General features: G+C 33.4%; 2 protein-coding genes across 6 annotated transcripts; both read left to right on the forward strand.

The window, feature by feature from the left end:
* Positions 1-1,113: 1,113 nt before the first annotated feature.
* LOC108333273 (uncharacterized) lies at positions 1,114-6,035 on the forward strand. 4 transcript variants are annotated; one of them, XM_017568672.2, is made up of 5 exons: positions 1,114-1,307; positions 3,122-3,294; positions 3,390-4,313; positions 4,394-4,495; positions 5,702-6,035. In XM_017568672.2, coding segments are annotated over exons 2-5 (1,188 nt in total). In that variant the 5' UTR covers positions 1,114-1,307; positions 3,122-3,133; the 3' UTR covers positions 5,703-6,035. The 4 variants fall into 4 exon arrangements, with proteins under 4 accessions (XP_017424161.1, XP_017424160.1, XP_052727129.1 ...); XM_017568671.2 differs by lacking the exon at positions 5,702-6,035 and having other exon boundaries at positions 1,115-1,307; positions 4,394-4,607; XM_052871169.1 differs by lacking the exon at positions 5,702-6,035 and having other exon boundaries at positions 1,115-1,307; positions 3,149-3,294; positions 4,394-4,607.
* A 4,453-nt stretch (positions 6,036-10,488) lies between these two features.
* Positions 10,489-27,880, forward strand: LOC108332459 (DNA replication ATP-dependent helicase/nuclease JHS1). Of its 2 annotated transcripts, XM_052871142.1 has the most exons (34): positions 10,489-10,936; positions 11,134-11,301; positions 11,533-11,664; positions 12,715-12,783; positions 13,305-13,514; positions 13,615-13,668; positions 13,750-13,811; positions 13,945-14,077; positions 14,743-14,853; positions 15,017-15,113; positions 15,266-15,348; positions 15,948-16,013; positions 16,230-16,385; positions 16,531-16,586; positions 16,669-16,726; positions 16,911-17,021; positions 17,104-17,160; positions 17,708-17,842; positions 17,942-18,181; positions 21,651-21,725; positions 21,831-21,946; positions 22,051-22,123; positions 22,219-22,323; positions 22,437-22,604; positions 24,340-24,409; positions 24,495-24,646; positions 24,998-25,075; positions 25,159-25,251; positions 25,344-25,481; positions 26,131-26,170; positions 26,252-26,325; positions 26,898-27,047; positions 27,268-27,387; positions 27,559-27,880. In XM_052871142.1, exons 1-34 carry the CDS (start codon positions 10,595-10,597, stop codon positions 27,715-27,717), a joined length of 3,951 nt encoding a protein of 1,316 aa, XP_052727102.1. In that variant the 5' UTR covers positions 10,489-10,594; the 3' UTR covers positions 27,718-27,880. The 2 variants fall into 2 exon arrangements, 1 of the variants encoding a protein (XP_052727102.1); XR_008246225.1 differs by lacking the exons at positions 26,131-26,170; positions 26,252-26,325; positions 26,898-27,047; positions 27,268-27,387; positions 27,559-27,880 and having other exon boundaries at positions 25,166-25,251; positions 25,344-25,479.
* The last annotated feature ends 98 nt before the right edge of the window (positions 27,881-27,978 follow it).

A 27,978-nucleotide genomic window follows, 5' to 3' on the forward strand; every position in this document is an offset into this window, starting at 1 on the left:
ATATAGTCATGTTCATTCACCATCTTAGAAATTTGTTCATTAATCAACTTATATAATAAAAAACAAGAGGATTGGACACAATATTCAAGTTTGTCATCCCTTACCAGTTAAGAATATTTTTTGAGGTATCCCTTTAGACATACAAATACTTCACATCATCATGTCATTCTTAATACCCATAATATTTCTACCCGTACCAAGATCCTTTGCATCAAATTCGCTATTCAACTTAGCCTTAACCTCCTTGTGAGAGAGTCTTTCTTCCATATAGCGGAATTTCCTTACATTATCATGCATCATAGGATAATAACACAACAACTATATTTCATCTTCATTATCAATATAAAGTGGATATTCTCCAGGATAAGAATAACTTGTTGAATTCATTTATATGTTCGGCACTTGCTGTTTCATTATAAAATGTTTACTTTAGATGCAAATGGTTAGTCAAAGACTTTGTCATGTACAAGCTTTCAACCTTTGTCCACAATCACATTGTAGTCTTCTCCTTCGAGAATTGCCTACACACCTTGTCACCAAGGTTAAGAACAACCAAATTATGAACAAAAGAACACACACCTCCTACCACCACAATATAAAATCATTCAACCCAATAAAATTTTCAACCTTGCAAAGATTGAATTTTACACTCAGAACACTAATTTGTCGTGGAATAGCTCAAACAATCTCATTGCATATGTCTTTACCACACCAGCAAAACAAATAACAAATAATTTGTAAGACGATAAGCAAAATTAGGTTAAGTTTTATTTCAGTTTTTCATATTTAAAAGTTGTTTTTTCAGTATCTCAAATTTAAAAGCAAATTTATAATCTTTCAAATTTAAAAGACTGTTTTTAGTTATTTAAATTTAAAAGTGATGTTTTAGTTTCTTAAATTTGAAAGTGATCTATTCAATCCTTCAAATTTTAAAATTATTTTTATTCATCTATTAGAAGAAACTTTCGTAATCTTAGAGTTTAAGAGTATCGCTTTGTCCCTTTAATATTTCAATAGTTATTTGATTCTGAAATAGCCCTTTTTAGTTTACACAGTTATCATTCAAAATTTTACATATATAACTACCAATATGATTTATGATAATTTTAAATTTCCAAAATTATATATGATTTTGAAAGCAAAATATCTCCAGAGGAAAAGTGGCGCGTTTATAAAATCACACTTTCGTTTAGGTGAGAAGGGTTTTCTTCTTCTCCGTTCGAATTCGCTGCCGAGAAAGAACCAATCGCGTTTCATAGTTGCCATTAACACAAGTTCCTCAACCTAATCTCATTTCTTCATCTCAGGTTCTTATTTTTTTCATCTCTTTTTCCTCCAACACGCGTACGTGTACGCATCCTTTTAGTTCAATTTGAGATATTTGAAGGAATGCTGAAATTTATCGCATGTTTCTGTGCTTGATTATGGCTATGCTGTGCTGCCAAGTAATTTTAAAATGTTACTAATAAACGTGCACGGATTAGAGTAATTGAAGGAATACACTGCAATAATTCTAATTCTGTTGGATTTAGAGGTCCAGTGTTTCAAATTTTAGTGCCGAAAAAAATAAAAGAGGAATTTGTTGATGATGTGACCAAATGAGATTGGTGGGATGGTTATGCTATAACTTTAATTTTATCTAATTCATTTTTCTCATTTGAGTTTCTGGTGATTTTCTTCTGATAATCTTCAATGGTTAAAGCCAAGATAAACCATTGAGATTTAAATCTGTTTGACTAAGTTTGTTTCTCGTCTCTCATATTTGAAATTGATTTATTTCAGCGTCTGTAATTTTAACATTGTTCATTTAGGCCATTTGCCCTGATTACTGTTGAGGATTTTACTTATATGGCAGACAATTAAAGTTAGTTTATATACGATAACCTTCTCTGATTTTTTATTCTCATCATTGAGCATTGTACTATATACTAGTTTTCTTCAGTGTATTCATTTTGACATTGTTTGGGTAGGAGGCGGTGTCTGGAAAGAGACTCTAAAACTTTTTTCAAACTACTGGAGTGAAACAAAACAACTTTAAAACTGAAGGACCAAAACTAATATTAACTCAAATTAAAAAGCTAAAGACTTATTTATGTCAATATTTTGATTTTAAGTTCATATTAACAAGATTTTTTGATGTTTCCATCACCATACCGCACGAAGTTTTTAATCCAACACCTCTTTGTGGAGGCCCCTAAACCACCCATATCCATATAAGCTATATAAGAGATAGTACCGAAAATCATGAATTGCACGAGCTGGACTAAAATAAGTATTTATATATTGATTATCAATAACTCTACATTACATACACACTCACACATATTTCCTCAAATTTTATTCAATTGTTCATTTACTCATTCAAATTGAAATTTTGTTTTCGTAAAATATTTGTTTATCCCTCAAGACTGATAGCATTACATGTGATGATGATATTCATGTGGTAATTTATTGTGTAACTGAAAGAATAACCCTGTAATAGTTCTAATTCTTTTGGATTTAGAAGTCGAGTGTTTCAAATTTTAGTGCCGAAAAAATAAAAGAGGAATCTGTTGATGATGTGGACAAATGAGACTGATTTTTTGTTGTTGCGGGGAGAGTTTGAGTGATGGTTTTGCTACCCCTTTAATAGTATTAAATGATTTTTTGTCGATCGAGTTTCTGCTGATTTTCTTCCTATAAACTTCAATTTTTACAGCCAATATAAACTATTAAGATTTTAATATGTTGAGAGAGTTTTTTTTTTTTTTTTTTGTATTTAAAATTGATATATTTTAGTCCCTGTAATTTGAAAAATTCTTATTTAGTCCCTTTGCCCAATTGCGGCTAAGGATTTCACGTATATAATTTGTATACCTTCTTTGATTTTGAATTCTTATCATTGAACATCCTACTATATATTTGTTTTCTTTTCAATATATATTCATTTTGACATTGTTTATCTAGAAATGGTGTTTGACATTCTTTTCAATATATATTTGTTTTCTTGCTGAATAGCACGACCCATACTATACTATGCTATAGATGAAAACTTGTGCCTTTCTTTCCTTAACTTATGCCATTATAGTGTAGTATGTGAAGAAATCTTCATGTTTTTCCTTAACCAATATTTTATACTTAGTGAGAGAGAGTAATGGAATCGCCACAGCCAGGTTCAAGAGGAGCAGAAGCTCTTAAACATGTAGCTCCTGGTTCATCTATTTCTGTTAAATATCACCCACTTTTTGGACCTCATGATGACCTCCTCCTTCTAGAGCTTGATGAGAAACTTCTCCCAGATGTTCTGCATGAAAGGTATTCATTGACCGAAAATCAGTTGCTTGTACCTCTTTCCCTGCCCTCCCAAGTTGTACTTGTTTAGCTTTAATATGATTTTTGTTCTATTTCAGGGTGGTCTTGAGAGGACAGCCTGATGAAGATGCAGTTCTTTGTACTCAATCCAAAACATATGCTATGAAGTTTGTTGGAACTTCCAATTCGGTTCTGCTTGTACCACCAGCGAATCATTCAGAATTTCGTGAAAATCCACAAAAGAATGATAGTAATAAGGAAGAAGAGAAAGTTGTTGCACCTGTAATCAAAGTTGTATCTGGTAATATGGAGCTTGTCGAGGCAGCCCCCAGACTTGATAAACTTAAGTCTTTACTATTAGAAAAGACTTACAATTTTGAGGACTATGATGTGGGAAATTTAGAAGACAACCAGGAATCTACAATAGGATTATATAGCTGGAATGATCTTGTCCACAATATCCAAGCTAGTGATGAGGAGTTAAGGTCTGGACTGCAGGCTCTTTCCGCAGTGGAGATTAATGGATATTGGAGATTAGTAGATGGGAGTTACATGGACATGATTCTTGGAATGCTTTTGAAAAATTCGGTGTTAAATGATTGGTCACTTAATGCTTTAAACGAAGATGAAGTTGTGAGTACACTGGTATCAGATGGATTTCCTGGGGTGCTAGCAAGGCATTGTTTCCATACATATGGCACCAAAGTAAATGAAGGCATGCCTGGCTGTGCCTGGAAATTGGACGAGAAGCGAGTATGTATCCATTTTGCAAGAGAAATCCTGAAAGGGGGTAAAAGGAAGTTAGAGAGTTTCATGGATGAATGGAGGCAGAAGGTTCCAGATGGAATGCAGCCCAGTATTGATCTTGTGGAAGGAGAGGTATTAATAGAGAGAGTTGGAGTTGAGACATGGATTCGTGCCTTCAGCGTCGCATCTTTGCCTTCGACTCCAGCTGAGCGTTTCACCATTCTTTTCAGAGAGAGGACAAAATGGGAATGGAAAGATCTGCAGCCGTATGTCAGGTGAACATGCCATAATTTTTTTTACCTTAAAATGTGTCATATCTTTTGGCTTTGAGTTAACCTATTTTGAGATGTTTCAGAGATCTGAAGATACCAGGTCTTTCTTCAGAAGGTTTGCTACTCAAATACACTCGAAGGACGCAACCATCGCCTGATGCGGAACCAGTTTTCAGCGCAAGATAGTATGTACTTAAGTACTTTCAACAGTCATTATTTCTTTCCCCTGCTCCTCACTTTAGATTGACCTTGTCTAGTAATTTTATATAGAAGTTTAGAATTATTTTCTATTTCTACTATTTCCTATTATTTTCATTTGTGTATACATACATATATATATATATATATATATAGATATATATATCTATCTATATATATATATAGATAGATATATATATATATAGATATATATGTATGTATGTAGCTCGTGCGTGTGAAATCGAGATTGTTACAATAATTTACTATTTAAAACATGCTTAGTAGAAATATCATGTGGTGATAAGCTTTGTGTCTGCCCCTGTCTGAGAAAATAACTGCCTATTGTTACCAAAAATAACTGCCTATTGATACCAAAAATAACTGCCACATCTAAAATCATAATTGTCCCATAGATATAGTATAACTGTCTTTTATTTTATTTTTTGGACACAAACTTTCAATGGCCTATCCCCGGACTTACGGAAATTAAGTTAATCTTGTCAGAGTCCGTCTCTATATAGTCTATGTTTTAATGTGGGATCTTGTCATTGTTGCAAAGTATCATATCATGGAAAAATAACTGTCTTGTTCATGTATTGAAAAATTAGATTATATTTGAGAAGTTAGATATTTAATCAAACAGTACGATAGACAAGCACATAATTTCCGTGAATAGTTTAGGTTCAAGTCTTTGTTTAAGATAAATGTTTAATCTGTGAATGCAGATAATTATTTCTGACCATATTCCATTTTTGTTGTCTAGTCTTTATTTTGATGTACATATCCTATTATAATAATTTGTCATAACTTGGGGTCTAATTTTCTTTTATCTATTATCGGGGCAAGCATAAACAGCTTCCACATGTGCTGTAACTGTGAGTTGAAAAAACCTAACATGCTTTGGTAATCAAAAGCAGAATTGCAATTCGAAAGATTTACATTTTAACCATTTGTCAGAACTCTTTGTGCTCGGTTCTGCATCTCAACATCTTGAATTTGTTCTAGATAGTGCATGTTGAGGATTTTTCAAGATCCATAAGACTATCATAGATTGAATTTGGTTTAAATGATAGTCATTTCTTCTTTTCTTCAATTACTTGTCTGTTTTTGCATGCTAAAATCTTTTGGACTGACAGAAATCTCTTATGTTTGATCTCATTGTGATCCTATACAAATTAATTGTGATATTTCAGGCTTCATGGTCACATGCACTTTGAAGACTCTGCAGCTTTTTATGTTGTCATATTTTATTGAATAGAGTTAGCTCTGTTAAGAAATAGGATAAGGTAAAATTATACCATACATAAAAAAAAAAACGTTACGAAATTTAATCAATATTTTAAAGACAAAGAGTATATATATGAAAAAAGAAAGGTTAGAAACTAGTATAACGTGATAAATATCATAAAAGATACTAGTTAAACCAGTGTAAGTGATTTTGCATTTATGTTTTTATATTTCTTTTGTATTTTGTATTTTTATTACATTGAGTTGATCATATTATAATTATATTTTTTTCTTGTGCTTTGTTATGGGTAGGCTTACCCAATTTAGTTAAATATTATTCTTCATTTTTTTTTGTTTATAGTATTTACTCTTATGGATGTATATGGCCTATGTAACATCCCAAAAATATAGTGTAAAACTATATAATAGAATGATCACATATAATAATATTACAGTTCAGTTATTACAAAAGATAGGACGTACGGTTATGGTCGAACGACCTTACAAAAATAGCAGGGAGTTAAAACTGCACAAATGGCTATAAATATAGGACGAACAACTTATAACCCTTCCTATGCTGAACGGTCAAATCAAAAGATAAAGTAAACGCATGGCCGAACGCTCCTACAAAAGAGTAGGCCAACAACTGATCGAGCGTCCTAAGGTTCAACCTTCACGTCTGTCTTTTCCAATGCTTCTTCCAGCAACTCTTCTCCTTCTGCTCTCAACCACAGGGTGATCATCGCAATGACAAGGACGAACGAACGAGAATACATGACAAGATAGGAAATAGGGTAAGCTTGTGTAATTTAATTCAAGTATCAACATATATTTCACACAATCAACTAAACAAGATAAATCATTAACTCTTTCATGCAAAGCCTAATACTAGACTCTGACTGTCCGGACTATATGAATTCTGTGTAGCTACGACGTTCGTGCACCCGGGTGATGAAGTAACTAAGATACCCTCAACAGCTGTCACCCGAGGTTAGTCCTATCTGTCCAAATTAACCATAAGGACTAGGACCTCTTACCATTCCCACACATGACTTACCCTTCTCTACGTGAGAAACGAGTAATCACGAAATATCAGGATGAACCGTCAGTTTAGCTTTATCCACATTCATATTTTACCAATTTCCAATATCCATTCGTGAGATATTCCTCCCCGGAATACTCTTTCATAATCAAAGTCATTTCATCCATATCATATTCCATCATCTTTCACCATTAAAACTTCAACTTAACCAATTTGAATAAAGATCTCGTAGGATAGCAAATACCGAACGTTAGTTTTTAACCCAGAATGAGACTGAAAACTTGGAGTGAGATCGAGATGTCTCCAACTCAAAACTAATCAAATTGAAAGAGTTACTCACTTGTTGTGAAAGGGACCGAATACAATAATACTTCTCAAAGACCAATAGAATCAAACGTTATTTTTCAAGTGAGCCAATTTAATGAACTAACTCTTGAGATTTCAAACCGAACACCGTAAAGCCTAGGCCGAGTACTAAGACTCTAGGCTGAAACCAATTAAGACAGATACTGTAGAACATCAAATAATAGCACTTGACGGAATCATATGAAGAAACCGAACACCAATAAATACTTAGCTTCTTAATGAGTTAAACATCAAGGAAACCGAATGCCAGTCGAAGACCAGACACTGTAGAGAGCAATGCTATTGAGTTTGGACGAACGCTCTTATTATAAAGATAGATTACGGAAATGAGAACTAGCGCCTGGTGTAAGACCGATCACTTACTTAGTACGAAAGCTTGGTGTAAGACCGAACACTACTTAGTACGAGCGCTTGGTGTAAGACCGAACACTACTTAATTTATAGAATAAAGGTTTGATAAATATAAGATATCATTTAACTAATGTTCAAGAATGAACGAAATATACAAATACATATAGATATACTGAAGTTTATAATCAAATACCAAGGAATGAATATCCTTGGTTGAATGCTTAAGTACAAATATTACAAAATGAAATGAAGACGCTAGTCTTCAACTAGAATTCTCTCCAAATGAAAGAATCCAGTTCCAACCGAGTCCACAAGAAAACCAAACACTATATCGAACGAGCGTTGGTCTAATACCAAACACTTGTTAAGAACGAACGTTACTGAGAACGAACGCTTGTATAATTAAATGGTCAATATTGACTGTCGACAACATGGTCTAATACCAAACACTTATTAAGAACGAACGCTACTGAGAACGAACGCTTGTATAATTGAATGGTCAATAGTGACTTTCGACAACATCCCTACCCATTTCATGGCTTTCATTAATCATCAATACTTTTAAACAACATACCATATTTCATCATCAACCAAATCATCAAACACAATATCATTCCAGTTTCTCATCTCTTAGATTCATATACTCATACAGCCAACAATGCAATAACAACCATATTTCATATTCATTCAACAATCAACGAACATGCATCCATTTAAAGCAACAAAATAAATCAAATTATATAAGCTTCCCTTACCTCTTAACATGACCGAACACTCACAGATATGGTTACTGGTTCACCTCTACCAATCCTTCTACCCTCAACGCTCGACAACTTCTGAAACTAAATCAAGTAAAGATCAAAACACTATCAGAATCACTCTTTTTAGAAGATGGTTGCATGCAGAGAGTGACGTGAATTTTTGAAAACTTAGAGTTTTACTCCTACCGTCAAAATCGAACGGCCACTCCACTGCTCACACCTGTCTTCCACTTTCTGTTTTCCAGCTCCCCTTCCTCAACACTTGTCTTCCACTTAACTGGGATTTTGGGTGGATTTTTAATGGGTCTGACACCCTACTTGGAATCACACTTTAATATATAAAGAATGATTTTTTTTTTCTTATTATATATATACATATATATTAATTTTAATTTAAAATATTTTGCAATATATTTTTTGTATATTTTTTTGTTTTATTTTTGTAACACTTCATATGCACGTTTCAAGGATTTGGATTCCCTTCCTGAGTTTCTCATTGCACCATTTGTAAAAGATAGTGTGATCAAATTTCCCTCCATCTCTGGTAGTTTTACTCCCAAATAGAAAGCGAATTCAAAATACAAGTAATATCCTTAATTTCTTATAATTACTGTAATTAGTATAATTCTATGATAAAATTTCAAAAACTACAAATACTAATTTGAAAATGTTTAAATGAAAAAAAAATTGAATATGGTGATACCATGTGACATTTGCCCATATACTTTTATAATATAAAATATATAATTGAATTAATAATTCACAATGATGACACTACGGTATTCAAGCTAAGTTCACATTGTTTAATCATTGCTAATATACTAATTATCATTACAATAAATGTTTATGATAAATTGACTCACGTTAATTATGATTATAATTAACATCTCATAAAATTTAATAAATTAAATAAACATGTTATATATAAAATATTTAATGTTAAAAAATTTCGTTGGATTAGTTTAATCAAAAGATACATGCTATAATGATCTCAATTACTATAATTAAGTATAACAGTGTATCTTATAAATAAAAAATAACCCTTATTTGAAACATAGAAAGATATATTATCGTTGTCTTTTATTTCCTATCTATGTTGCAATTTTTTATAATATATAATTGATAAACACTTGTATTTTTATATACTAAATAAACACGTGTAACTAGATCTTAACTCATTAGTTTATCTAAACGTGTTTACTATTTTTAAGTCAAGAAAAACAATCAGTTTAGCCTATGCAACAGACATAATTATTTATTTTATGTCATTAATATTTATAACAAATAATATATTTAAATATATGCATTATATTATAATCAGAACTTGTAATAAATATGTAAACTATATTTTAAATATACCGTGTTACAAAATTATTTTTAGCTATAGCTAGTTTTAATAAAATAATTCAAATAGATAAGAAGTTTTGAAAACTACTTAAAATTTTTGTCGTCAATATAAAATACTTATTAAAAAAATAATTTCTTAATGTATTTTACGTACACAAGGCGTGCTTAGATATCAGTTAGTTGTTCTGATTATACGTTACTCTTATTATTACTAATTTGTAATAGGAAGCAAGCAAGCACTCTAATAATTCATTATCTTTGATTTTTTTTACAACAACTTTAATCGGTTTTTCTTCTTACCCTCCCATAATTACTGCCCGCAACACAAATATTTGAAAATGATCATCCTACCTGTCATACTATTATGAAAATATCTCAGAAGTTTTTCGAAATAAGATTTCCAAGATAAAATTTTCAGGACAAGATATTTAGAGAGTTTTTCATAATTTTAAACAAACATTTTTTTTTTCTTTATGAATTTAGTAATCTGAAGTTTTTCAAATTAAACATTGAGAAAGGAAAGAAAATATATTTTGTTGCTGGAAATCGGAATCTGGAAAGGATTTCCATATTTTTGTATGGGAACACAGTCTGAAAATTCGATTACGGTAGAAGAAAATGTAAAACCGGAAAATTTATTCCTGAAATGATTAAAACAGCATAAGGAAATAAATTACGTTTGTCATAACTACCGGAAAATTAAAGTAAACAATGTAAAAGGTTAACTATGGTATTTTATAACTTTGATAGAGTGCAGGAAGCAATACCCCATAGTATAGCCGTTAACAAAAGAGAAAGCCCAACATCAAGCCCAAACATTTGGGAGGGAAAGAAAGAAGTCCAAAGGACAATCTCGTAATCACACAGATGTGTAATCGAGGCGGGAAAAAACGCAAAGCAAAACATACTAAAAAAAACGTGTCTTTTCTCGGGCTGAAGAAGAAGCCGAAGCCCTACCTTCGCATCCATTCATTGATCACAGTAATCGGAAAATGCCTCCCAAGAAGAAGAAACTCAATACCGAGCAACCTTCCAAGTTCGGCATCCAGCACTTCTTCGATCTCGCCTCTCAGAAATACCACCACCTTCAACCCCACACCACCACCACCGCCGCCACCGCCACCTCTACCAGCACTGCCGCCACCGCCACATCTATCAGCACTGCCGCCGCCGCCACCTCCACCAGCACCGCTGTCGCCACCTCCACCAGCACCGCTGTCGCCACCTCCACCAGCACCGCTGTCGCCACCTCCACCACCACCTCCACCATCAATTCGCCACAGCAACCCGACGAAGTGTCTTCGCAGACGCGTTTCAACTTCTCCCCTGGAATGGTAGCACAGCTAACTAACTAGCCAATTAAGGGTTTGTTTGGATATAAGCTAAAATTACTTTTGAGAGCTTATCTGTTGGAAATATAGAGTTCCCAAAAATTCTTCTAATTTGCATCCAAACGGATTCTAGCATGATTCCAGTGACCGTTTTTTTTTTCTGGATTTCTTCGGAAATTAACTACATTGTATGAATTCAGTTAGTGAAGCAGAGCCAGGACGACGCCGTCAACGAGGTCACCTGGAAAATATCTCCCGTGAATGAGAGGCTTCTGGCTGTTTCCAAACACACGCCTGAAGTGATCAAAGCGTTGGCTGCCTCTTCCAAACTAAACTTGTCGGCAATTCGCAATGACAGTGGCAAGGAGGCAATTTTTCTCTCTGTTCCTTTTAATTTGACATTTATTGATGTGAGAAATGCTTGCAACACACTTTTATGTTGGCCGAAAGTTATTGAAAATCAAATTTTTTGGTGGGTTGAAGTTTTATATTTCAACCCATAATTGAGTGTCTTAATCAGAGTGTGTCAAGGAGTATGTTGCTACTTGTTACCATGCTCTAATTATCAATGTTAGTGAATGAATTTGATTGTGGTGCAGACTTGTCTGGATAAGGTTGCTTCGCCAACTCCCAAGGTGCCGTTGAGCTTCAAAAGGATAAACTTGGCCCTTGATGTGATCGGACAGAGTCCCTTCAGAACTCCACCGTCTCTGTCTTATCGGCCTGACAAGGTGGTTGATTTCTTGTGTACAAATCTGGGTGCTTACATGTTCGTTTTCCTTGATCGAGTAATGGTCTTGGAATTTTGTTTTGTACAACGGGAGTTTCCATTTTGTGGTTTGAATTATAGTATTGGTTTCGTTCAGGTGAGAACCATGTTGCACAGGTATGGGGATTGGGTGGTGGTATGCTGTAATTCTGAAATTGTTGATTCCGTTTAAAGTTGTTGTCGTCCTTTCCTTAAGAGGTGTGTAATAAGAAGGAAGCTTTTAGTTTCTCGGGAATTTCAAGTTGGGAATGTTTGGATTATTTTTAGAAAAAATAACAGTTAAATATTTTAGGAGGGATAAAATAGGGATATGAAGGAGAAACACGGAGGCTTTCGGTAGTTGTAGGTGTTTTAATTCCAGTCACATCCCTCTGAGCCTTTTCATCATCGTCCCTCTCTTTCTATCACTCTCTCTAAGGTTTTGGCATGATTGCTTTTAGTCTGTCCTTTAGTATTGATGTGGAAAAGCTGTGTTAGCTACCTGCAGAGTTTTTGTTGTGCTAATTTTAGTTTATTTTTACAAAAAAATTTAGTGGAGTTAGGGTTTCGTTTTATGAATTGTTTGAGTGACATTTGAATTGCTACTGGCATCCTTGAGAACTTTGGCCATATCAGATGCTGTGCTTCACTGTTTTTACACATGATGCTGTGTAAGGCTGAACCCTTTTTCTGGGTCTTGTAGGATTTTCTACTTTGGGATAGAAAACACAGGTTTCTGATTGGAGACTGAACACAATTTTTATGCATATCAACAAAATAGCCAAGTTCCTAAATCTTATTTATGGTGATCCCACATCACTCTGCCTATATTTCTAGTTATTCCAATGCACTCTTGCAGAATTTTTGGAAAGTCATCCCTTTTTACTGTTGTTCATGGAATTTTGTTTTGAATGAAATGGGTGCTTAATGATCCTTTTCATTGATTGACTGATGCTCGTGGATATTTGTTGTATTCTTCTTGTGAATCAAATGACTACTTCGTTTGAGTTTCTTCTGTGTTTGTTTCTTGCAGGTGCAGCGGAGCAAGGATATTGAACACAAGAGACCGAGCGACCGGCCTGTGCTAAGACAGAACAAAAAGGTTAGGTTAGGTCTGGTCTCTTATACCTTTTGGTAAAGCAGATATGAAAGAAAGTTTTGGATTGGGAAGAAAAAAATTATTTAATTTTGGAATAAAAGTGAGCATAATATAAGTTTTAACATAACTGAAACATAGTTCTAGAGAATGGTATCCGAAACCATTAGGCATGATTAAAACCTTGCTTAGAGTTGGAGAGAGAAACTGGAACCTGAAAAGAACGGATGGCAAAGCCACAATCAATTGCTTTAGCACATTTTCATGCATTTATAAGTTTGAACTTGTCAACCTTGTGCCACTAAAGTTGTACAATGAGCTACTATATTTTTATTAATAGTCAATGAAAACTAGTTTAATAAAATGTTTCCCGTATTACTATGAAAAAGACCCCTCTGAAGTCTGAATCATTGTCACGTTTTTTGTTTCATGGAGGAGTCTTTTGGCATTTTACTTGTCATTCTGTGAAATGCTTAAACTTCAGCACTTTGGAAGCCACTTATTAATTTGAATGTTCACTTTTATAGGCATTGCTTGAACTCCTAGATCAAGTTGAAGATGCCATTGCTATTGATGATGCTCCAGTTTGCAATAGCAACACTTATTCCTTTAAAGTACCTCAAAATCAAGCTTACGAGCTCCCTGTCAAAGTCAGACCTGCAGTAGAAATGACCAAATCACATTTACCTAAAGAGGGTGTTGATGTCTTCTCCAATTCTAATTATTTGGTTTTAGAGGTATGATTTTGGAACTAAGCTTTTGTTATGGATTTTGGGTTCACAAAAAGAAAAGAAAACAAATTCTCATAGGGTTATTACTATTTACTTTCTAATTTAGGTATCTGAACTTAGGTCTGCTGATTCATCTGCTGCTCAATGCTCATCATACAAGGTGTTGTGAGGATCATTGCTGTATTTTCTTACTGCTTCTGTGAATCTGACTAATAATACGAGTTGGTCCATTGTTTTCCAGGTGCTACGTTTGCTAAATGAACAAACTGGGGAAGAGCGGGCTGTAAACCTATGGAATGAGTGGTAAGCTGGTGTGCTTCAGTGTACTTAAGCTTATATCCGAGTACCTATCTTATAATTATTACTGTCGGTTTTTCACTTGCTATTTATAATATTTCTAGCATTTCTAATTCCTCTTCTAAATAAATGATCCCAGGTCTTGTTGTGTAATTTCACCTGGAGATACTGTGCATGTAATCGGACAATTTGATGAAGGGGGGAATTGTGATATTGATCGTGATAAAAACTTTTTGATTGTACACCCAGATATTCTAATGTCTGGAACGCGGGTAGTTTTCTATCACTCTCTCATTTCCGTTTGTGGCTTCAGACTTTAACCTTGATTTACTGTGGGAAATATGATATAGATTTGCCATGGCAATGTTAAAAGGTTTATTTGTTTCAGTTTTTCTAACTGAGCAGGGTTACTATTGTTTACATCACTTATTTCTGTGCTTCTGTAGACATTCAAAGATAGTGTTGGATGTATTTAGTATTGTTAGCACATTTTCCACTTTGAAGTCCCTCATAGCTTTTTATTAGTAACTTAAGCATGCTATTGAAACGAAGCAGAAAATAAAGTGATGTTATTAGTAAATAGAATTGTAAGATAGTGCATAGTGAAAGGGGGAGTTCTGACAAAGATGTTTACATTAACCTGCACTCCTGCAAACTATTGTTTTAATATTTTTCACACATTAATGCCTTAAAACTGGTGGTTGAACCACATATGTCGAGTGCAAGTCTTATAGTCTCATAAAATTTGCTCAATTTATTTTTTAGTTGAAAAATTTAATCATGTTTCACCATTCATGACTTTGAAATGTAAGGAAATGGACACTTTTCAGGCTGTTTTGAGTGGTAAATGCCCTTATATGCAATTCAATGTATTCTATGACCTATATTTATGTGTGTTTTTGTGGATGTTTACTTCTAACATGATACATCATTCCAGGTTGCTTCCAGTTTTAGCTGCCCAAGGAGAACTGTCTTAGACGAGAGGCTGAAAAACAATGATTACTCAACTGCAGCATTAGCTGGAACAATGCTGCACCAAATTTTCCAGGTCTCTAAAATTCATCCGTACCCCATAAGACAGTGTAAAATACATACATACACACACATGGTCTCATTTTGTTGAATCATACTGTAACATTTTGTTTCTTTTTTCTTTTTAAATTTATTCTTCAAAATTTTATCTTGTGTTGCGGTGTGGTATGTTGGTGCAGGCTGGGCTAACAAATGACCATCCTACAGTAAATTTCATGGAAGATTATGCAGAAGTGGTATTACAGAAAAACATTGAAAGTTTGTATGCATGTGGAGGTGTGGTATTGTGTCTTTATATGTGTGACATTTAAATTTGTATGTACACATCTCACATTTAAAGTTTGGAACTTCACCAACAAAAGTTTTTCTCCAATATAACTTGTTGAATATTGACTCGGTATCATTTCTTTTGCATATGTACGTTGCAGTAAATGAGAATGACATTCGCAAAACTATGAGAGATGCTATTCCTAGATTACTAAGTTGGATCATACGGTTTAAAAATATGGAGGTACATAAAAAAAATTTATCCTTTTTTTCTGAAACTTTATTTATTGTTATCTTTTGTCATAGAAGTGTTTCCTTTGCTGTTTTCAAATGTAACTGATACTTCAAGGCCATATTGTCTCTTTGTAGCTTTTCTAGAATATGTATTTTTAGATTGATGATATGTGGCAATCTCGATAGGTATAGCATTTATAGAAATAATTTACATTATATCTTAGATGTCGTGCTAATTAGATTTGTGGTGTTCAATGTTTGGGAAAGAATATTCTCTTGTTGGAAAGAAAGGGTAGAAGGGAAGTTTAGGTTGTTTTGTCCCTAGCTTCGGTAGGATCTAATACCTATCAAACAAAAGGGGAAGTTTTATTAATTTTTAGGGAAGGTGATCTCCAAATGAATCAACTGAACAATGCTCTTGTACCATATCCCAAAAATACATAAGGAATACTAGAAAATATTAAACCTGTCACCTATTGCTCTAGTTCTTATTCATTGAGTATTGTGACTGATGACTTAGTAGGAATACTAGAAAATATTAAACCTGTCACCTATTGCTCTAGTTCTTATTCATTGAGTATTGTGACTGATGACTTAGTGTTTTGGCAGGAAAGAAAAGACCCGAATGTCAAATTTGGATTTGATAATGGACCAAAGAATGTTGGCATATCTGAGGCAAGCTCCAATCTAATCTCCAAAGAATGTTTAGCCAGGGAATATACATTTTGTAGATGATGCACAGTTGTAATAGCTTAACAAGTTTTGGGGGAGCACTTTAGCTTTTAATAATGAATTGCTTATTTGTCCACAAATATGCATCTATTTTTTTGATTTGGTCATTGTTGTGCCCTTTTGTTTCTCTTAAACTTAGTATTCATAATTAATGTTTAGGTAATTGATATTGAAGAGATGGTGTGGGCTCCAAAATATGGATTAAAAGGGATGATTGATGCTTCAGTCAGAGTGAAAATTCAATCACAAAGGGATGAACAAGAGGAAAAGATCATGCCAGTAGAGTTCAAGACTGGAAAAACACCAAATAGCCAGGCAAGTTGTGGTCCTCACTTAAATTCAGTCAATAAAAAGTGAATCAGATAGATACTTCAATGAACACATTACAAGCACTAGAAATATTTTATGATACCTACTTGTGGTATTTTTCACTTGCAACTCTTCCATTTCATATCTGCAGTCATCAGTTGAGCACAGTGCCCAAGTAATTTTGTACACTCTCTTGATGTCTGAAAGGTGCAAACCAAACTATTAATTTCTAACAGTATGTAGAAAAATTTCTGAAATTTTGTTTATTTTGTCCTGATTATGTTAATAGGTATCAGACAACTGTTGATTCTGGTCTTCTATATTATCTCCAATCTGATCAAACACAGGTAAAATCCGTTCCTTTAAGTTATCAGTTATTTTTATTTCTGCTAAGAGAAGGTAATATTGTTGTTGGATATTGAGCCAATAATAGAAAGGTCCATATCCAGCTGTTTCCTAGATTAACGGAGCCAATATTCTGATTAATTATGTGGAAATAAACTTCAATTGTTTTATTTTTTGTTTACAAAGGGCATCGTGGTTCAAAGATCCGACTTAACTGGGCTAATAATGCAACGAAATGAACTAGCTAGTTATATTCTTAAGGCGTTGACTCTGCAGCAACTGCCTCCAATGTTACAGGTACTAGTTTTCCATAATTTTATAAAGTATTTTTAACAAGTTCATTGTATTGGCATTACAAGCCTTCATTTGCTGATTGTAGATTCCTAGCATTTGCAGAGGTTGTCGCCATCTTAATGTTTGTAGCATTTATCACAAGGTACTTCTTCTTTACCTTGGGAAGTGCAGAATCTTTGCAAACAGTTACCTCTTCTGATATAGACACTATTATGGTTGTTTCTGCTGGTGATTTTAAGGTTCAAAATCATCTTTTACTTAGATATGTTCTCAATGGATAGGACCATAGGTGACTAAGATTGATTATTTTTTCTTCTGATTTCTACACATAAATTAGAAGCTTTTTTTTTTTGCAATTGCATGTTTACTTCTGTATTTAAGAACCCTGTAAGATTACTGTTAGTTTAACCAATTCTCCCAGTACACTAATGTTAATTGCTGCATTATTTTTCTTTCTGATCATTATTACTGAAATAGTGTTTTCATCTTGTGTTATGTTCATATAGATGTCATTGATTTGTTTCTGCACAATGTTATATAATATGATATCTACTATAGTAATGAGGATATTAGAAAGATCTCAAACAATAATTTTTTGAAGTTTATCATAATGTTATTGCTTAATTTTTGTAACAATCTATTCTGGGTAACATGTCTATTTCTTGTGTCACTACTATAAAATGCTTTAGGCAAATGGTGGAAGCACAGAGAGCAGTGGGTTGGGAGAAGATTTTGATTCTCTAACTAATTACATGACTTCTTCGCATTCTAAGTTTCTCCGCCAATGGGATCGATTGATTGACTTAGAAGCTAAAGAGACTGAGGTTTGAATTCTGTGCTTTTGTTTTTTCCTTAAAATTTATTTTAATCAATTTACAAGTTTAAAAAGTCTTCTTTTTTACTTCTCTCCTTTATTGTTTCAGATTTTAAGGAAAGAGGTCTGGCAATCACATAGTTCAAAGAGTTCAAACAGTAGTGGTCTTTCTTCTATTGTTCTTGACTCACTAGGAATACCTCTTGAGAAATCCCTTAAAGATAATCAATTCACTTATCGTTTCATACAACAAGATTCTTCTTCTAACCTCTATGAAGTTTCCGATGTGTCTTCTAGTGTCTCATTGAAAAATGATTTAGATTCCACACTTCGAAGTGGAGATCATGTGGTATGTATACTTTCCTATTACTATTTGGAAATAATTGGCTGTAGTTGTGATATCTGGTTGTTTAACAAAATCAAGGTAAAGTTTGCAATGTGGTATGGAAGATATAATTCCCACAAAAGCTTTTGTAGTGAAGAATGCACCCAAGGGATTCCAAAGTCCCAAGTCTGTTTAGGAAACAATTAGAAAAGAAATATCCATAATTAGTTGGTTATAGTTTATATGTATACAATATATAATTAGAACCCAAGAGTGGATAAATATTATATAAACAAAATACATCTAGGTAAGCCATGTACTATGAATCATCGCTATAAAATCGGATAAGTGTGTCACTGAAAAACCCAAAAATGCTTTGGTTGGTTGATCAAATTTGTCATTTAGGTTCCCAGTTTCTCCCATTTTCCACTCGTCACAATCATTAATCATCAGTTTTATTTAGCATAATTAGATCAATCACATCACAATTTTCATAAAAGTGTTGCAGAACAAGTTCATTCCATAATGAATAATTGATTACATGTTGTAGATATAAAATAGGGATTAGATGAATAGTTGTACGTTAATTTATGCCCAAAATTCCGAAGATATATTCTCGTTTAGTTGGCAACAAACTGAAGACCGAAATAATGTATAAAGGTACATCATCAAATGGAAAATTCTATTGATGTTGTGAATCTGAATCAATCTCCTAAAATTAAGGTTGGAATGAATTTCCCAAAATTGAGGCTCTATGAATGACATTTCCCCTCAAGTTGGGTGATAAATGTCTATCAATTTAATCTAATGTTCCCTTAGAAAGTGGATTTTAAACATAATTCAACCTTACAAAATTGGTTTATAAGGTAAGGTTTGCTCCCATTTAAATGTATTATAATTTAGTCATATCCCTAGTCATAAGATCTTTAACATGCTATTTTTGTCCATGTGAGATCTCCAACAATCTTATAACTTGGCCTTAGAAGAGCTTTACTTAAAATGTTTGTAGTTTGGATGCATGAAGGTACATAAAAGGAGGCTTTAGGGTACATTTGGAGATAAATAATAGATTAGGATTTATAAATTATTGTATTTGGTCTTTGTTGGGCTTTTTCTAATTGTTTCTATCTTTGTGTAATTAGCATCTCTCGGCTTTTATTTATTAAGTTAACTTTTAAGATAACTTGTTGGACCATTAAGCCTAATTAGTTAAATGAGCCTAGTAGTTTTAGGTACATATTATTAGTAGCCATGTGTTGGCTTGTTTAAGAAGTTTTAACTCTTTTGTAAAGGAAACTTTATGTTTTTCAGAGAAACTCTCTAGGTTCTCAGGGAATTGTTGACCTTTGCTATTGTTTGATATTGGTAGCTATTGTTTTTAACACAATCTTCTATTTACCATATTTATGTTTGGTTGCCATATATACTTGTATCATTCTTTATTATAAATATATTACCCTATGTGTGTTTTAGACACAATAGAGATTAATCCTAACTCAAAGCGCCTAAAGGTTTTGATTGTCAATATTTGGATTTTGAATTCATTGAGAGGATTTTCTTGGCTCTTGTCATAGAGCACTGTTCTTATCAAAGATTGAGATTTTTATGGTGAATTTTCATTGACTCATTAATAAGCTAGATAGTGACATCTTCATCTTTGTCTTATTTCTGCATTCTTCTTTGATTTACTTTGTTTATACTTCGAGATAAATCAAATACAAAAAAGAGTGTACACTTTCTTAGATAGGATCGTATCATTTAGATAGCGGTCAACTACGCTGAAGTTGTCTCTTTCTCCTCTTTCAAGCTCTAATACCATGTTAAGATGTAGACTTTATGTCTAACTCTATCGTAGCAAGATTTGTTGTTTATTGGACATATTGTTTTACCTGCTATCGTGCCGCTATCGGATCACCCATTAATGTCACAAGATGTATATAACTTGACATGCGGAGGGTGTATTGAAAGCCCCACATCGACTAAAGATAAGACCAATTTAGAGTATATAAGTGAGTGCAATCCTGACCTTATAAACCGGTTTTGTGGGGTTGAGTTAAGCTTAAAGTCTATTTCTTAACACTTAGGAACTACTCTTGATTCTTATATTTGTATTTCCTAAGTCCAAGTGTCAAATCTTTCTTTCAACTTATCCATTTTTTTAGAGTCTTGACATTGTTCTTCACATTTCTTAATTCTATTCTTTCCTTTTTTTGTGTTTTTGATTCCTTGTTGAATTGTGATTGATGCTAATAATAGATCCAATCTTGAGTTTCATCTTGTATCTATTACATCAGTCACTATATGATAGGATATGAATGTGGGCCTTAGAAGGAAAGGAAGACAATAATAAAATATAGTTGTTAGAGGGGTTTAGGGGTCTGTTAGGACAATTAAGAAGCAGGGGGTAGGATAACTGTCCTGGTGGGGTGTTATGTTCAGTTTAGGAGGAGTCTTTAAATAGGGAAAGGGTTGTCTAGGGAGGGGACTTTTGGAGAGATCATTGTTGACAGGTATTGACCTTTGAAGAGGGTTAAGCCTCTGTATCCAGATTGTACAAAACATTCTTTCTGTGAATAATACTCAGTTTCATTCTTTTCTTTGTGTTTTGCGGTGAGAAGTGAGTTCTTGATTAGGTTCCCAGATCAGGAACCTATCACTATAGTACAAGGAATAAAAATGAGGAAAACCAACAACAAATGGATTTGGGTAACCAATGTGAGGAACAACACTGCAATCCTAAAATGATTGACAAGTTGAAACAAAGATATGCTACATTGAATTCGAACATTCAAAAATACAAATCAAGAGTAGTTTGCAAGAAAATAAACAAAGTTTCTTTAGAAATGATAGAATCACAATCACAAAATTAAAATGACTACTTATATTGGGGACCTAAGACTACTAACTCCATCTAACTGAATAGACCTAATGGTCCAACAAACTACCTAAGAAGCCTACAAACAAATAATGCCCAATAAGAGGTTCTAATTACATAAAACATAGAAACAATTAAAATACTCCCAGCAAAGGCCCAATTCAATATACTATACAATTCCTAATCTACTATTTAATTCCGAATGTAGTCTCAAGCTTCCTTCTTTCTTAGTTCTTTATCACCATGGTCAATCTTCTCTTATTAAATTGTTCAATTTCCACATGCTTAGTTTCTATCTTAAATAACTGGGTTCTTGGCAATCCTTATAGCAACTTTATATCATACAAAACTTAATTGTGATTGCCTGTTTATTTTCATTGTTATATTTTTATAAAAATTAGAAATTGGCTTTGCATTCTAGACGACTAGACATTTTATTTGACTTAGTCCTTAAGTCAGTCATGCAAGTAGTACTACTCAGGAGAGAATGTTGTTTCCTACCAGCAAATGGATATTTTAAGAACTGCCTTTTGTAAAAGGGTTGTGTTATGCATCTTATTTTGTTATTGATATGTACTATTATCTTTTAATTATAACTATCTTTTGTTTACTTCTTAGATACTGCGTAATCAATCTAGCCATCAAATTATTGCTAAAGGGGTGATATCCGATATTAGTCGAAATCATGTATCTGTGAGTATTTTATTAATTGTTTCTTTCGTGTATTGCCTTATCATCACAATCCTTGGTTGGAAAGCTATGTCTTGTCAAATTATTTACTTTGTCAAATTCCTTTAGGTTTCCTTTTCAAAGCGATTACGAATCCCCAGGAGTTCTTCCAGTGTAAATGATCTCATTCAGCAGGTTTGGAGAATTGACAAGGATGAAGCTGTGACTTCCTTTGCAACTATGCGGTATCTTCTCTGACTGCCGCTTCATTCACAAATTTAATTTGCAAATTGTGTTATGTTATTGAAAGTTATTTCAGTATATGATTATTTATGCATTTTTCTTGTAGGTTTAATCTTGTACAACTCTTTCTACAAAATGATCGAAGTGCTCATTTGCGGCGGATGATTGTTGACCTTGAGGTGGATTACTTGCTATATGCTGTTTGAATTAGGTACTATATTTCTGTATGACTAACAACTTCATCTTTTCCTGTGTTGATGTCTTCTGGCTCTAGACTCCTAGATTTGACAGTGGATCTATACTTAGCCAGGATCCTGCGATATCCTATGTTTGCTCAGAGAAGAGTTTGAATTATGACCAACGTAGAGCAATTCTCAAGGTCCGCATGAAGCAATAATTTCTTGACTTCCTTTTCTAAGTTTAGTGTGCAAGTTGATTTAGTTTATCACTAAAATGATTTTTCTGTGACTATGCTTTGTTATTGATTTTCAGATACTTACAGCAAAAGATTATGCACTTATATTAGGGATGCCTGGAACAGGGAAAACGTCCACATTGGTCCATGCCGTGAAAGCCTTGTTGATTAGAGGAACATCCATTTTGCTTACTGCCTATACAAATTCTGCTGTTGATAATTTACTCATCAAATTAAAAGCACAGGTATCCATGTCCGCATATTATAATATCTTGGATTATATCATCTAATTGAATATGGCTCCATGCTGCTGGATAAGAATCCACACCATTTATTTAAATTGTCCACTGTCAGCTATTCTCAATAGTCCATAAGTCTGAAGAAGATAGATTGCTTAGAAAAGTATAACAAAGTAAAATGGAGATCACTAGAGGTTTTTGACAGTTTGGATTTAGGTCAGAGTGCACTCAACCTCTAGGACTGGTTAAAACTTAAAATGAACTAAACACCTGAACTTAATGCCACATGAATCACCAACTTTTTTTTTTCTCATTGTGTAACTTTACTATGTACTCTATCTGAAGCTCCGCAAACATGTCTAAGAGTGAAACACATTATCGTAACCACCGTTCTTTGTCCTCCATTGTAGCTTCCACCAAACATCCTCCTCTTACTTTTGAAGTTCAATTTTCAATCTAGATTGTGGTCTACGTAAGGCCAAAACTACGCCATATGATATTGTGGATGGTGTTATGGGCACTTTGAAGAAACATAGTGGATGAATTAACAAATGTGTGTTATACATGAATAATTCTAGTAAATGTAATAAATGTTAAGAACTCAAATTTAAGTCTAACTTATTTTTTTAAAAAGCAACTTGTAAGGTGAGGTTTGTATTCAGTTATATACTGTAAATTGTCTTTATTTTTAGTCAATGTGGAAAATAAATAATAAACTAATGACATATATAATGATAACAAAATATGAAACGCATTCTGTATAATAAAATTTGCGAGGCCCCATAAAATTAGCATAACATTACATAAGAACTCTAACAACATCAATAAAAACTACAGAGCTAAAATTAGACAGAATAGGTTAATTTCTATCCCTCTTAATGCTCCTTGCTTTCCTCTTCCAAAATATTGTCATAGTTCTTGTCCTGATAAACGGCACATCCTTTATCTTCTCTTGAATCGTCAATCAATAGTTTTGCAATTTTTCAATCGTGTGCTCAGTTTTCTTTAGATTGCAATTCTTCTTCTACTTTAACCTCTGAAGCATTTCCTGAACCCCTTTTAGAAACTTTTGTAGTTGATAAACTTTTCAATTTGTGGATCGCTTTATTTTCTTTAGCCTAGGAAAGGGCAAGGTTATTCTGGTGTCCTGCAGATTGACTACTAAGAAACAAAGGGAATGAAAACCATCTTAAACTGGTTCAGTTTGTTTTAGAGGAGTTTCGAAGGCTTTTCAAGAACCTTGAGGCTTGCCTCTGTTTGGTCCTCTTAAATTTGAAATTTCTTAGTGCCACTTTTTGGTAAACCTAGATATATAGAAACTTTCATGTATTTTTCAGCAGTGAAAATACTGCTTCAACAGAAAGATTACCTTAAATGTCTTCCTTGTTGAAACAAATAAATAAATAACAATGGAGATCATTTTTTAAAAATAAAACAAATCAAATTCGTTGATTCCTCTAATTTGAGATTTGTGACATCTCTTAAAATTAATCTACTGTGACTTTACGTCTGCACCTGTACCTTCTGCCACGTCCCTTCACTTGGGAATTCTGCTGTACTAAATCCCAGGATGAAAACTTGTACTAAATTGATTTGATTGATGTCCTGCATGGTGTACTAATTTTTACTGATGCGTGCCTCTCTTCTTTCTAAATGATTACGATTATTATTTCTGTATATTCTTCAATGTCTACTTTTAGGTGTCATATATTGCATGTCATTATAATTTATATTGATGTAGGGGATTGATTTTGTACGAATTGGAAGACACGAAGTAGTGAATGAGGTGGTCAGAGAACACTGCCTCTCAGGTTTGCCAATTTATTGCTTGTACGCTCCCTATTTGAATTATAATAAGATTCGTAATAAATCTTTTGACAGTGGTTTCTATTTCAGCAATGAGTGTACAAGGTGTTGAAGATATCAAAAGAAGGTTGGAACAAGTCAAAGTTGTCGCAGTTACTTGTCTTGGCATTTCTAGTCCCTTGCTTGCCAACACAAGGTTTGATGTATGCATTATGGATGAAGCTGGACAGACAACCTTACCAGTAAGCTTATTTTTCCTTTCGTATATTTTATAGTACTTTTTCGACAAGATAAAATAAATTATATTGTCCTCTTGGATTAGTTTCATCATTTTTTTCTTTGATTTCTTTATTTCTTTCTCTTACCATGATTTGATTAGTATAAATAACGGTAAATATGATACACCTCAATTTGTATCAATTCATGTCTTATTCTTTTTTGTCTCTTTTCCTCCCTATGCATTTAAAACTCAATTTTAATTGAAACAAACCATGACATAAGGAAGCGTTGAGAGAAAGGAAACAATTGTTCACGTGTATGTAATTATGTTGTATGCTTTCACAAAAAATATGCTGTAAATATTGCCATTGCAGGTGTCCTTGGGTCCTCTGACGTTTGCTTCGATGTTTGTACTTGTTGGGGATCATTATCAACTGCCACCACTTGTCAATGTATGTGCCTAAACTATTTGTTCTTTCTTTGTACAAAACTCTATAATATGATCTTACGAATTTTTTTATCTGATAATTCCTAGAGTACAGAAGCCCGAGAGAATGGCATGGGGATAAGTTTGTTCTGTAGGCTCTCAGAAGCCCATCCACAGGCTATTTTAGCCTTACAGAGTCAGGTATGTTATGGCTAATGGATATTAGATTAGAATCTTCTGTTTTGTTCCTTTTGATCCATTGTCTAGTGGCTTGACATATTTGGTATATGCAGTATCGTATGTGTCAAGACATCATGGACCTTTCAAATGCCTTGATATATGGTGACAGATTGAGGTGTGGTTCAGTGGAGGTAGCTAATGCAAAACTGGAGTTTTCAGACTTAAGCTGTGACTTGCCTTGGCTAGAACATGTGAGGCTTTTTTTATCTGAATTATTACTATATTATAGTAAGTTTTTATCTGAATTCTTACTAGACGGAGGATTTTTGCTTTTATTGCTTAGTTCTATCTATTCATATGAGCTTGATCTTCCTTGAAAATTATTATAATGGATAGTACGCTTTAGAAAAGACAGTTTCCTTTTTTCTGTGCTTGTTGGTTTATTTATTTTTGTTAACAGTAATTTTCTTCTTGCATTGTCTCTTTTATTCTAGGTATGTTATTAGCATTGTCTATACAACGTAATTCACCTTGAAAAATTAAAATTGAAAAATAGTATTTAGAAGTTCTTCTTCAATGTTTCATTAAAAGTCTTAGAAACTCATTTCCGCAGATATCAACCTTTGGTTGTCAGTGTCAAATAGTCTCTAGGTTGGGAAATTATGCTGAGCTGTATTTGTCAGTCTTAATATAGATACTGAATAGTCATAGTGTAATGTAGATATTAAGCTGTATTATTAATGTATTCTGGGTAAAGTTTGAGTTTTAATAAAATTTTGAGCGGGTGAAATAAACAATCTTTAAGGGAAAAATTGCCACTGTCAAGATACGATAACAATGTTTATGCTTGGATAAGTTAAATTATGTCTTTTAAGTCTCTTTTTGCATAACCATGTGCAGGTTTTGAATCCTCGAAGACCTGTGATATTTATTGATACTGGTTTGAACATATTTTCCTTTACATCCTTTATCCTCTAGTTCATTGTAAATGAGATTGCTTACATTTACTTTTTCATCATAGACAAGTTGCCGGCTTTAGAGGCAAGAGATCAGAAGGTTGTGAATAACCCTATTGAAGCTCAAATAATTGCTGAGGTAGGTCATTTTCAAAGAGGATATAGATTTTTTTTTTTACGAGCAAATTCATACGTTTTTCATGTCAAGCTGCCCTAGCCTTGGTACTCTGGACTGTTAGACCATAGGAATTGATTGTACTGTGAAGGAGTAATTTCTTCCAAAATGATCGATTCATTGATAGTTCTGATTAACAAAAACAAAATAATTAACCTTTATTTTATATTACGGTAACCCGTATGTCATCTGAGTATGTTTACCAAACTAATAGTGATTAAACTCAGTGATTATGCTTTAAGAACGAAACTCTCTTTATACGATATACTAGCAGATAAAATAGCTTTATTGTCCCTTTTTTTAGCTATCAATTGGTTTTGTCTTTATATTTGGTTAAATTTTCTTATTGCTTTATGAATGCTCTATGTTTGGTTAAAATACACTTGAACATTATATCGGTATACATGACAACCCCAAAGTTGAAGAACTTTGTGGGTTGATTGCCTTGGTCCTTCTTCCTTAACTGTTTAAAGATTCGTGTCATTTGTCTGTTTCATATCCATAAAATCAGTTTTTTCCATTTACTCATGTTGCAGATTGCAAAGGAATTAGTTAAAAATGGAATCGGAAAAGAACACATTGGCATTATTACTCCATATAATTCACAGGCAAACGTCATCCGCCATTGCACGACTTCCTTGGCGATACTGACTTCCTTGGAGATACATACGATTGACAAATACCAGGTTAGGCTGAAGCAAGCATCAAAGTATTATGTAGGACTTGTGAATCTGTGCTCCAAAAATTAAGTCATATAATCGAATAGTCTTTAATATTTCTCTAACATTTAAGGAATCACTTTGGCGTTTCCTTCTGATCATTTCATTTAAATTTTTTGCTCTCGTTACACTGATAAAGATCCCCATTCCTCACAATAAAATGGCCACTTGTTTGTATTTTTTCCAGGGTAGAGATAAGGACTGTATATTATTATCTTTTGTAAGGTCTACTGAAAACCCAACAAGCTGTGCTGCTTCTCTGCTTGGAGACTGGCACAGGATAAATGTGGCTCTTACTCGTGCTAAGGTACTTCTCTTGTGCTCAAACATTTTCCAGTTTCTTACTTTTCCCTCAAACAATTTTCACCACGTTTTGTCATAACAAGAACTTTGTAAATCAACCTACGTAGGGGTTTGGTTATATAAAATTATTCATGTTTTTGTCTGAACAAGTATTGGCCTTGCTTTTTTCTTACAGAAAAAGTTGATCATGGTAGGGTCTCGGAGAACCCTATCAAAGGTTCCTTTACTTAAACTTCTTATAAGCAAAGTTGAGGAGCAAACAGGAATTTTAAGTTTGTCTAAGAAGGATATATATCGAAAAGGTGAGCTCAAGAGATGTTCCCAACTCAGATGATCAATGCAAATTCTTTTATTCATATTTTCTTAGGTTATTGCATTATCATACAAATCACATCCATTATGTGATTTAGAAATGTAAATGTATATAGTGTACAAAACCATTTTCCAATTTTCAATTTTTGCTTTTCCAAAATTAATATTATTGGTTACTAATCGAATAATGCAACCAAAAGTATAAAATTAGGAAAAGATAAACATGAAATAGTATATTTTATATATTTGATTGTGCACTTTGAATGTCATTTAAATTATAATA

Source organism: Vigna angularis, chromosome 11 (genome assembly GCF_016808095.1).
Source record: "Vigna angularis cultivar LongXiaoDou No.4 chromosome 11, ASM1680809v1, whole genome shotgun sequence".
Classification (NCBI taxonomy): Eukaryota; Viridiplantae; Streptophyta; class Magnoliopsida; order Fabales; family Fabaceae; genus Vigna; species Vigna angularis.